Source organism: Cavia porcellus, unplaced genomic scaffold (genome assembly GCF_034190915.1).
Source record: "Cavia porcellus strain 051 isolate PalLab524CR breed Dunkin Hartley unplaced genomic scaffold, mCavPor4.1 scaffold_9, whole genome shotgun sequence".
NCBI classification, from domain to species: domain Eukaryota; kingdom Metazoa; phylum Chordata; class Mammalia; order Rodentia; family Caviidae; genus Cavia; species Cavia porcellus.
This window is the reverse complement of record NW_026947492.1, coordinates 13,088,831-13,100,856: the sequence shown is the minus strand read 5'-3', so window position 1 is coordinate 13,100,856 and position 12,026 is coordinate 13,088,831. Positions and strand designations below refer to the sequence as shown.

Sequence of the window (12,026 nt, the reverse complement as noted above, 5' to 3'; positions counted from 1 at the left end):
TGGAAAAGAGTCCCCTTGGAGATAGATGAGTTATGACACAGACCTGGGAAGAGAAAGTCAAGAAGCCCAAAGCCCTAAACCAGCTGCTCCAAAACGCCAAAGCAGAGGCTGCTGGTTTGCTTGTTAGTGCTTTACTCGCGCTCAGACGTGACAGTGGAGAGAAGGGCTGGGCCGGGCCTCTCTCTGAGGCTGCTAACATCAAGCAATTCAACAAGGGCTCAGAGCTTCCTTGACTCTTTGTTCTTTGCATTCATGACTCGGGGAAGGATCTTTGGGTGATAAAGAGGGAAAGGGCAGCAAGAGAACCCCGAAGCCCACATGAGTAAAGAGATTACTCACTCCAGACAATCTAGAGATGCTCCAGATTCGAGACTCTTAACCACGACAGCCAAGGTGAGGCTGCGAAGTGATGGGGGAACCAGAGCAGTCAGAGCTCATCCCCATCTCAGAAAAGAAAGGGAGTAGATGAGGACAGCAGTACCAGCCAGAGAGACCTCATCTGGACACGACATGAAGCCTCTCACAGATGAATGACACTGCCAGAGGCCAAGTGACCGGCCAAGGTCACACAGTGGTCACCGGCTGGGATTGAATTTAAATCTATGCTTGTTCTAACACACACTGCAATGACATGAAAGGTGCACTTCTAGAGGTGACTCAGCCTCCAATCTGGGGCCTCTGACTCGACCAAATCCTTTTTTTCTGAGCCTCTGTATCCTAATCTGTAAGATAAATTGACAGACGTTTTCCAAAGTTATTCTCTACTCTAACACGCATTGATTTACTTTGGATTCTGGGCTGGCCCGAGACAGCTGCAGCCTAGCTTACTGACCAGCACCCCTACCTTCATTTCTCCATCACTCTCTTCTCAAGGGTGGCTGGGGATCACTTACCAACACGGTGTGCTTATAGGCCCGGTGAACCACAATGTTGTAGCCAAACACGGTCACATCCACCTGTTTGACCCACAAGGCCAGGGATGGGTCCCGGTCCTCATTCTTGGCTGTCACGATGAACTTGGGGAAAGAGTCTGAGCTCAGCCTGCTTCCTGTGGTACACAAGATGAGTGGGCAGCTGGTCTGGAAGTCGAAGGGGTAGCCATCAAAGGTGAGGTAGTGGCCATAGCCCGAGATGATGCAGGAGGCGTCAGTGCGGGGCTGGCAATAATATAGGCCACCGTCATCCATGCAGAATTCATCGTCTCTGCAGGGAATGGTCTCACAATGGACACTGTTATCTGTGCCATTGCAATAGCAGAAGATCTGGCAGTCCTGGTCCACCCAGAAGGTCTCGTTGGTGGCCAGCTGGTGCCCCTCGAAGTTGCAGCCACACTCGCTTCGGGTGACACACTGGCTGCCTTGCAGGGCGTAGCCCTCATCACACTGACATCCCTCAGAGCAGCTGTCCACGCAGATGGGGCCCAGGGCCAGTGTCTCGCAGGTCTCTATACATGTCACACATTCCTCGAAATGGCTGTTCTCCGGGCATTCCAAGGCTGACGATGGTAAACAGAAGACAGAAATCAGAGACAGAAGTGTGTGTGCGGGTATATCTGTGAGAGCGTGTCTGTAGCTCATAATGTCCACCACACAGTGAGTTCAGTGAATGCCTTGCGATCAACACCATGCTCACCTTCCTTTGGGGTAGTCAAAGGCCCAGTGGCCACTCAGGCTCTGGCTTCCCATGTAGAAGGGTCTGAGAGTACAAGCCAGTAATGAACAACTTCGACAAGCCAAGCACCACCCTACACGGCTGTGTACCTTGTTTCAATCACCCCGACAGTGAGGCAAACCCTATCACCCCCATAATAGGTGAGGAAATTACAGTACAATGATGTCGTTTATCTACCTAGAAAGACTAAAATCCAAGCCTCCTGACTTAGACTCTGGAGAGGAAGTGTGGAAAGCTAGAAAGAAAACACAGCTTGGGGCCATATAGACCTGGGGCTGCTGCTCTCTTAATGCAAGTTTGTTGATGTCTCAGAGCTCTGGTTTCTTCTTTTATTAAATAAGGGCCATATTTACCTCATAGGATTGTTCTGATGATTAATAATTCAATATATCGAGTCTACAGCAGAATCTCAATAAATACTCTGTCCTTTACCTCTTCACGCCTCCTTTTCTTACACAGATCAATTTTTACATTTTTGGCTTTCATTTTTCTACTCCAGCACCCTCTAGCCGACCACACTGTACGTGGCCATTGCTCAATCTCTTCCCTGCCCAGAAATTCTCTCCCAAGCCAAAGCCTGCCCAGCCATCTCATTTTGTGTCAAACTACTTTTTAGAAGCCTTCCTGATAGCTCAAGTCTCTGATTCACAAAGCACAGCACATAAAATAACATTTTCTCTTCACTGCGGAGTTCTAGGCCAGTGTCTCATTTCTGTTTGTCACAACTTGACTGGGGCAAAGAAAGACTCCAGGAGCACGAAAGAGAAATGTCCCTCCAGGTTTGCCTAGTCTAAAGTCTACGCAGTTCTCCACTTCTAGGAAAATAAGACCCAGCCTTCAGAACTTGCTCTGACCCTTAGGCAAGCTTTCCTCAATAGTGTTTTACAACCCAAGGACATGAAGGACACTACAGAGAAGCAAAATGCATGGCAATAACAGCCCTGTTCACAAGTGCCAATGCTGTAGCTCTGCACTGTGTGCTGGAAGCCAAGCGATTTTTCCTCTGGGCTAAAGGACTCCCTCCATTTCCGCTGACAATACCACCACACGGCTTTGGAGTCGAAGGCTAGCAAAGCACTGATTATATATGTCTGAATAGAGGGATTTTCACATTTGTCTCTAAATTATGAATGTTATAACACTGACTGCAGGTTTATGGTGATAGCAAATAACATGACTTATTTAAATGCCTCTTGCTTTATGACTTATTGTGTTGTCTGAATTTGTCTGCAAGTCTGGAGCATGCAGACATGGACTCATAAAACTTCCCCCAGCCCCTGAAATGACTCTGTGAAATTATTTAATTGGGCAGCCTGGCTCTGCCAATGGGAAGGATGGATGAAATTATCTGAAGCCAGAAGCAGTGGTTGTCTCTCCCTGGGTTGAAAGAAGGAGGCGCTTTTGATAGGCAGCTGTAGCCCAGTTTTATCTCTTTTCTGCAGGACCTCAACTATATTAACCCCTGAGTAGCTGGAGAGTTGGTTAACGCAGCATGCACACTTTCTTCTTGCCAGACCCAAGGGCACAAGATTTAGACAAGACGTCCTGGGGATGTCGGAATGAACAGTGGCCCTCCACCTAAAGAAGCCCTGTTCTGAGTGGATGCTTCCACTTAATCTCTCTCCAAAAAGAGGCACAGCAAGAGCTTCCTCCTGCTTCAGGGTCCAGAGGAGATATAATGAGAAGAGCTTCCTCTGGACCCCAAAGCTGGTACAAAAAAGCCAAAACAAAACAAACAAATCCAGTAAAAGAGAGAGACTATCCTCATCATGCTGAGCTTACACAGTGCCACCATGCTGTGCCTTGCTCAGTACAAAAACAATCCAGAAACACTCCCTGCCAAGCAAGAGTTAGTCATCTGAAGGCGTGCACTGACATGGCCTGTCCACGAGGCAGATACGGTGTGGGAGACTCGGTAACTCACTATCATGAACAAAATACACCGAGAAAGTTAAGTAGGCAAGCAATCATGTTAGAGAAGGACCAAAGAGAATACCAAAGGTACATTACAGGGAAGGCTTTGGGGCAGTATCAAAGGTCGCCCTAGATGTGGTGGTCAATAGAAACAGTGTGGCTCTCCTGCTGCAGGCGCCTCTATGAAGAGCATGCTCCCAAGTCCAGCTTTAGGGTTCACAGCATCTGCTCTCAGTACCTCCCCTGGCTGTGTAAGGCTCAGCAGGAACACTCTGCCCTCCTCTGAGGTGACAGCCATCAAACATGCTCACTGGACTTCCCAGCAGGGTGTGTGTGTGTGTGGTGTGTGTGTGTGTGTGTGTGTGTGTGTGTGTGTGTGTGTGTATGCTTAACCTCTGTCTGTTGAAAGTACCAAGGGACAAAGCACAGACACCCCAAGAATAAAGGATAACCCCACCCAGATCCTACTTTCTAACAACATTCCCCACCAACAGAAATCAGTGTTTCTTGTAGCAATGGCTGATTCCACTCCAGAGCAGAGAAGGTTAAAGTATGGGTGTGGAGCATCTTGTTACATCAGAAAGCATAATACACATACACAAACAAAGCAAAAAATGACATAGACAAACCCAAAGACTTAGGAGCTTGAAGGGGCTCCCACAGGCCAAATCGGGAATATTTTTAACACCAAAAATAGTTGTTAAAACATTTTTTTTATCTTTTCCTTTTTTTTATTGGTACCAGGGATCAAACTCATGACCACACACTTGCAAGGCAGGAGCTTATGCCGCTGAGCTAAAACATAACATGAAACATAAGCTATGTTATAAAAACAGGAATCTACATCCACACTGATAAGATGAGAAAAAGAAGCAGAGAGCTGTGGTAGGACAAGGATGGACAATGGATAGACAGCAAAGGAAAAGGAAGGCCTCTTGTGCATGGTAGAGCTGCACCTGCTGGCTGGTTACAGCGGAGAGAGAGGTGGAGGCTGGACACTGTCAGTGTGTAATTTTCATGCAAGAGATTGATACAAACAAAAATCACCAGTGGTTACTGAATCAAGGAGGAGGATTGCAAAGAGGAGCAGGATATCTGCATAGGCATAAAGCTTCTCCCCACAGTGTGCTTGTTGGTTTCCAAGGGGAAACCATGGTGACTATATAGGGGAGATGTTTGGCCACACCCTGGCTGCGGCTCAGTGTCTACATCATCTAGGAAGGAGGCCGGACCGAGCACCACTCCCCTTCCACTGGGATCTCATGAGAAACCATGCGTGGACGTTGCATGGGGATGGACAGCTCATGGTCATGAGGAAACACCAAATCCAAAGGAGGGCAGTTCTATTTATTCTTCAGCAATATCAAGGCCATACAAGATAAAGAAAGCTAAGGAGTTATTTCAGATCAAAGGAGACTGAAGAGAGAAGACCATAAAATGCACTGACATATATGATCTTACACTGGAACTGTACTGAGCCACAGGGGAAAAGTGAGGCCATCACTGAGTTGATTGGCAAATGGAAATATGAATGCTAAAACATTGTATTGACATTAAGTTCTCTAAGGCGGATCACTGTGCTGTGGTTATACAACACAGTGTCCTTATTGCACGGAAATACATCCTGAAGACTTACAGGTGAAGGAGTATAATGATGTGGACTCTGCCTCCTGTGTGTAAAAGTCTTAGTCCCTAACTTGGCACTACTGGAAGCAGTGGAAACTTTTTTGAGGTAGGCTCTAGTGTGAGGTCTTCTGGTCACTGTGGAACGACTTTGAAGAGGATAGTTGGATCCCAGGCCCTCTTTTTTCTCTCCCATTTGTTCTGGCCATGAGGTAAATTGCTTTGCAACTCCAAATGTTTCTTACTATAAGCCCAAAGCCAATGGGGCCAACCAACAATGGACTAACACCTTGGAAACCATGAAACTAAGTCAATCTCTCTCTCTCTCTCTCTCTCTCTCTCTCTCTCTCTCTCTCTCTTCCTGTCTCTGTCTCTGTATTTATCTCATTGGAGATTGAATCTAGGTCCTTCTCACTTAGTTACATCTCCAGTGCTTTTTAAAAAAAAAAAAACTTTTTTGAGGCAGAGCCTCCGTAAGTCACTAAGTTGTCTAGGCTGAGCTTGAATTTGCGATCCTCCTGTTTCAGCCTCCCAGAGTGAGAAATTACTAGCATATACCACCATGCCCAGTCTAATCTTCTTTCTTTATAGTTGACTATCTCAAGGATTTGTTAGAGTGACAGAAAGCTGATCAACACAAGATATATGCAACTTTTTTCAAATGGAAAAGATTGGGGGAGAACAAATGTTTAGCAATGGGTCAGTCTAAGTAACAGGTAAACAAATATTTTTTCAACTTCTATATAGCTTTGAAATTATTTCAAAACAGAAAGTTAAACTTAGAAAGAAACTGGGCGAGAGCTAAACAGAAGCAGAGAATGGGATCTCAGGCTAACCACGGCTTTGCTTAGGACTGAACTTTTCGGCAGGAGGGGCTGTGTGCTGAAGCCCAGGGGAGGGGGCTCTCGCTTTAGGAGTGGGTCCTGCCTTCTCAGTCACTGCTCCTCTCTGCTGCCCTACTGCTGATAAGAGGGCGTTCTGTGCCAGGCCTTGCCAGCATCTTCTAATGACTACAAGTACTGTCACCGCCCTACCAAGAAGGGTCAGATCCCCTGGGAACAAAATGAAGAGCCAGCAACAGGGACCACACTTGATAGCGCTTGTCAGGCTTGCCCCAGGGAGTGGTAGGAATCACTAAACCCTGAAAGGCTTCCCAGCCAGTCATCACCTCCTATCACAATGAAAGGGCCCTTCTCTGTCCAGGGAAAAGGCACCTATGGAGATAACACCATGGGTCAACAGGATAGCTAGCTGACCTATGCGGACAGAGGGTATTTATGCCACAGAAATGAATGATGGTGAGCAGCACTCTAGTTTGGGCTGACAGACCTACTGGGCAGATTAGGAAAGGGTTACCCTCTAGTTAGACGGCCCTTGAAAGTCAGTCCTGCCACGTAGACCAGTTTTAAAAGTACATAAATTTGAGCTGATAATGGTGGCATTTGCCTGTAAACCTAGCACTTTGGGGAGCCAAGAGGATGGAAAGTTCGAGCCTAACTTGGGGAGCTTAACGACTCAGGGAAACCCTGCCTCAAAAATAAAAATAAAAAAGGCTGGCAATGTAATGTGAAGGCCCTGGGTCCAATCCCCTGTGCAGAGATAAAAGGAGAGGAAAGCGTGATTAAAATGCAACCCCCAGCTCTCCCTCCCTCCCCCATGGGGCAGCCCCAACTTACGGCAGAAGTCGTAGGTCCGCCAGGGACCCACCTCCACGTCGGCGTTCTTGCAAGCGCTCGCATATCGTGCCACCGAGTCACAGAGCTCAGACTCGTTGCCCCCGCTCTGGCACAGCCGGAAGAGGCAGGTGCGGTAGTAGGCGGTGACGTTGACCACGCCGTGGCACTCCAGGAAGGAGCTGTTGGAGGGGTCGTTGATGATGCCGCACCGGGAGCGGCTCCGGAAGAACTTGAGCAGCTCCGAGTCGTTGTTGCAGGCCTTCAGCAGGTCCCCACACTCCCCGTTGCAGATCTCCTCGAAGGTCGTCCAGCTCTCCAAGAACACCGCCAGGTTGTCTGTGCACTTGCCATTCGGGAGGCAGAATTCGTCGCTGGCATTGGCGTTGAAGAAGCCACACAGACCCCCGGTGCAGTTGAAGTAGGCCGTGGACAGCCGGATGGACAGCAGGCCGCTGTCTGAGTACTGGACAGTCACCACGCCCTTGGACTCCACCGTCGTACTGTTTTTGTTTCGATAAATCTCCAGCCTTCCCGAAGGATGGTAAAAAGGTAATTCCACTTCCTGACCATTCAGCTGAAAAATCAAAGCACTTCCATCAATTTTAGAGACACACAGAGCACCTGACCACTGTTTCTGAGGCTGGGGAATAAAGCCATAGCTCTCGGTCGACTAGTTCTTCAAATACCAAGAAGCTGATGGTCCGTGGAAACCACTGACCGTACCCCAAACATTTTAGGTTTCTTTGTGTCTTTGATTTGAAATTCTGATTTGGTCTTTCCTCATGCATCCTACACTCTAATGTAGCCCCACACTCTCTCCCAAAAATCCAAACTTGAAATGCAAGCAAAAATTGTCTCAGACAGCGACCCTCTCTCCTCACTTTCCTGGATCCTTATTTTCTTGTGTCCCAGCCCATGTAGGCATCTAGAGTATCTCTATTTAACAATCCACCACCCTATCTCTTGTAATTTTTCTTTTTTTTTTACTATTTTAATCTCTCCTAACATGGCAAGAGGAATGAGCACAGCTCTCTTCTAGCTGGTGGATGTGCACTTTTTATCTCGCTGAACTATACTGTGTTGATGTTTGTTTTCTAAACCAGACTCCAAGTGAGCCCATGAAACATATGTTAAACTGGGAAAAAAGATTCGTTTCCCATAACTCAGCTCTGCTTCAGTTAGCTATGGGGCACTCACTGAGCCCTTTGGGATCTTCATGGAAAGAAGAGTTGTACTAGAAGGCTCCAAGATTTTCTAGAGTTAGTGATCTATGAGTCTAGATGCCTCTTGATGGGTACTTTAGACCTGGGAAATACCCTTACATTGCCCCACCCGTCTATAGGGAGTAGATTTATACAACACAAGAGTTAAGAGCACAGATTCCAGAGCCTGCTCGGGCTTGAATCCCATGTGGTGGTTGTGTGTCGCTCAGGGAAGTGACTTAACTTTGTGTCTCGTGCTTTGCACCTGTAAACTAAGGGTGATAATCCTGTCTACTTCATAATTGTGCTGCAGCTTAGGGAGGGCTTGGAATAGTGCTTGGCACATAGCTAGCATTCTGTAAGCATTTGCTGTTAGGGCAAGTGATTCCTGCAGCCTCTCTCTCACTCAAGAAGTTCTAAATTCACTCCTTTTCTTCCCCTGATAGTCTTGCTTAGTGATGGTCATTAGAGAACATGTTCTATTTCCTTTTTAGAATTCACTCACCAGCAGAAGAAGAAAGGCCAACCTATTGCAAAGGCCGAGTTCCTTCCCTTGGTGAGATTCATCTGACGACCCTCGAGGGATCAAACCATCTTACCTTGACTTCCGAAGCCCCGACACCTCCTATCTTGACCTCCTGGTCAGCCACCAGGATCCGAAGACCCCGGAGCCAAGCTGGCCCTGCATCAGGTTTCTTCTTGTTGATATCTATCTCTAGGTACTCCGCACGCTCGGGGCAGGTCTTCAGGAGGGTGTAGGAGAACTCGGAGGGGAAGGCATAGGCGACACCGTCGAAGGTGTGCAGCACCTGGTTTTGGCTGAGCAGGCACACGGTCTCACGCTTGGGGAAGCAGCCCTGGTAGCCGTCCTCCACGGTGCACACCTCTCCGCTGCGGCAGGTCTTGTTGAAGCAGTAGACGTCCCCTCCCTCCTCACACAGGCACTGGACCGTGCAGTTGGCTGTGGCCCAGAAGAACTCCCCCATGGTGTAGTAGTGGCCATCGAACTCACAGCCACATTCGTGCAGCGGGACGCACTGGCTGGTGCTGAGGACGAAGCCCTCGTCGCACTCACAGCCCTCGGTGCAGGGCGTGGCGCAGTTCTGAGAGGCCGTCAGGTCTGAGCAGGTGTCGGGGCAGCTGCTGGTGCACACGGAATAGTGGCTGAAGCTGGGGCACTGCACCGTGGACACTGGTGCGAGGGAAAGGAGAGAGCCGGTGAGTGGATCCGGAAGGCGGACTCGTCAGAGTCAAACAGACAGCAGCCAGGAGAAAGAACGGCTGCCCTGATGGCTTAGGGGCCGCTTGTTTGTGAACAGACTCCAGTGACATCCGCACAAACCGCCTCAGTGGCTTTCCTAGTCACTACCGAGCAACATGGTTGGATTGTGAAATCCAACTGAATTTGACCATATCCACTGAAATAAGCTTTCAGTGCGATCTTCCCTCAGGAGACCAGTTACTCAGTACAGTGTTCTTACTTGGTGATCTCTGACCATCAGAAATGGTTTTAGAGCTTCAATGGATGCCCATAGGAGCTGACCTGATTTTAACGATCATGCTTCCCTCTTAGAAGGAAATCCCTTCCAGAAGCAATAGAAAATGGGGCTGTTAGAGGAGTGGTTTGAAAATATGAAATTCCTAACAGGGGGGTACTTAAAATATCTCAGTTTGACTGAGGCAGACAGTGGAAATGAATCCCCTGGGTATTACAAATAAGAAAGGGCACCAGCTACCTGCAAAGACTGTGTGCCTTGGATGAGAATTAGGTGCCTTCCGAAGGCTCTTCACGCTTTAGATCCCTCCTATTCTTATTTTAAGAGCATCTGAGTCTACATAAATGTTTGGATCTGCCCAGCAGGCAGGGGCCTAGTAAACTAGCTCTCTGAGTTAAATATAATTCATCACCCTAAAGTAAGAGAGAGACAGAGGGAGAGAGAGAGAAAAAAGCATGAAACATAGGAAAGCAGTGCCACTAGGAAAAATAGTCATTATATGTAAACATTTAGTTTGGCAATTTGGATGCTTTGGGATTATATAAGAATCAGAAAGAGGCCATATTCAATCTCTACCTGAATTATAACATAGCTACTCTGAGCATGTAGAGGCTGGTCTGTTCCATAGCAAGAAAAATAACTGCTGCTTTGTAGTTTGACCAGTATTCTAAGATTTGAATCTGACATATGATGATTTATGTGAATCCAGCCTATTCTTACAGGGAGGAAGGCCTCTGGCCTTAGAATTTAAAGAAACTTTAAAACCTTCTCACCTCCAGAGCACTCTTAAATGCATGGCTTACACTGTCTGTTTACTCATGTGAGGAGAAACCAAAGACTAGGAAGGAAATATAACATTTTTAGTTTCGAATTTTTTATGTAGCTAGGAAAAGAAAGAGAAATTGAAATGGCCTAGAAAGAAAAGAAGCTAAGTGATGCAAAATGCTTAACCCAAAGATGTAACTCAAAAGAATCTGGACCCCTCTCTCCCCAAAAATTGGGGCTTGTCTTAATGATGCTTTGCCTTTCAAAAGAAAGAGCTCCTCCTCTGGTACACTGTGTCCTGTCTACAGCCCTTTCTTTGACCAGCAGCACCAGTGAACTGAAAAGCTCCAGAGCAAAGGGCACAAACTCTAAAGGGACCAAAAATGGAAGACAGAGAGCCATGGAGCTATGGCTACAGGTTCCATTTGGGAAGTAAACTCTATTCCCAAAGGCAGGCACTGACACCCAAGCCAAGGATGGGAACACTAAGGCCAGAGCCACAAGGACCTCTGGAAGCCCCACCCTCTGCCCAGCCCTGGGCAAAGCCCTGCTCCCTGCCTTGAGGCTCGTTCCATCCAGCCACACATCTCCTGCCATCCTTTCTGTGTTCCCAGACCACTTGGGCTCACCATTGCACTCTGGGCTCTGCTATTGGGTAGGGTGGAGCAGAGGGGTCCCTTCACAGTTCATTCTTTGTAATTTGTAATTTTTCCTCACCCCCTCACCCTTAGGCCATGAATTTAACAAGGATATTTAGAGGAGCCCTAGACCCTATCCATGCCCCCAGCACAAGTGAAGCCTTTCACTGGGATTGGACGCCAGCTTACCACACCCAGCCTGGATTCGCCAGTCTCCAATTGGGATGCCAAGGGCTTGGCACACGAGGGCATAGGCCTGGATGGCTTGACAGAGGAGAGTGCCATTGTCCCTCACGCTACACAGGTCATACACGCAGCTATGCATGAAGTCTGTGGGGTCCACAACAGTGCCACACTCCCACAAGGGGCCATCCGTCTTGTTGAGGAAGCCACAATAGTCAGAGCCAAAGTAGAGGGCTTCGGTGGCAGCATCACACTGGGTGCAGTTATCCACACAGCCGGGGCCACATTTCCAGTCCTCGTGGTAGACGCGCCAGCTCTCTCCCAGGTCCAGTACAGACATGGCCGGCCTGCCGTCAGGGCGCAGGAAGTCATCCAGTGGGTTTTTATTGTAGTTCCCACAGAGCCCACAGGTGGAGTTTATATAGGAGCCTGGGATGGAAATGGAGGCGTAGTGCTGGCCATCAAATGTCACTAAGAGCCCAAAATCTGTTTCCACGGCAGTAGACATGCCACTCTGGTAGATTTTCACTGCCCCCAAGTCTAAGATGACGGGCAAAGAAGTCACTAGGTCATTAACCTGCCAACAACAGTAACAGTAAAAGGCAGGTGAGCAGGTGCCCAGGCAATGGGTGCCAGCAGACGTTAGAAAAGATCAGAGCAACTCAGCATTCCCGGGAGAATGGTCACCCAAAATATCTAGGCTCTGGTAGGCTTACCTCTTACTATAGCAAGGGCTGGAGAGAATGCTAGGAAAAGCTGCTTGGGCCAGCCCAGCACTGTGCATCTGAGCCAGGATAGCTGTGGCCTCTCCTGTGCCTCTACAGACACCTCTGGACATAGTGGCTGCAACCCTTGCCG

The 12,026-nt window shown here is 48.2% G+C and overlaps 1 protein-coding gene across 1 annotated transcript in view; it reads right to left on the bottom strand.

The window, feature by feature from the left end:
* Tecta (tectorin alpha) overlaps window positions 1-12,026 on the bottom strand; it is a 67,047-nt gene that overhangs the window by 35,328 nt on the left and 19,693 nt on the right. The window contains exons 7-10 of the mRNA XM_063255946.1: window positions 11,175-11,745; window positions 8,686-9,278; window positions 6,885-7,458; window positions 894-1,495 (exon numbers count right to left, since the gene is read on the bottom strand). Of these exons, the coding sequence (XP_063112016.1) occupies window positions 894-1,495; window positions 6,885-7,458; window positions 8,686-9,278; window positions 11,175-11,745 (2,340 nt within the window). The remainder of the gene's footprint in view (window positions 1-893; window positions 1,496-6,884; window positions 7,459-8,685; window positions 9,279-11,174; window positions 11,746-12,026) is intronic.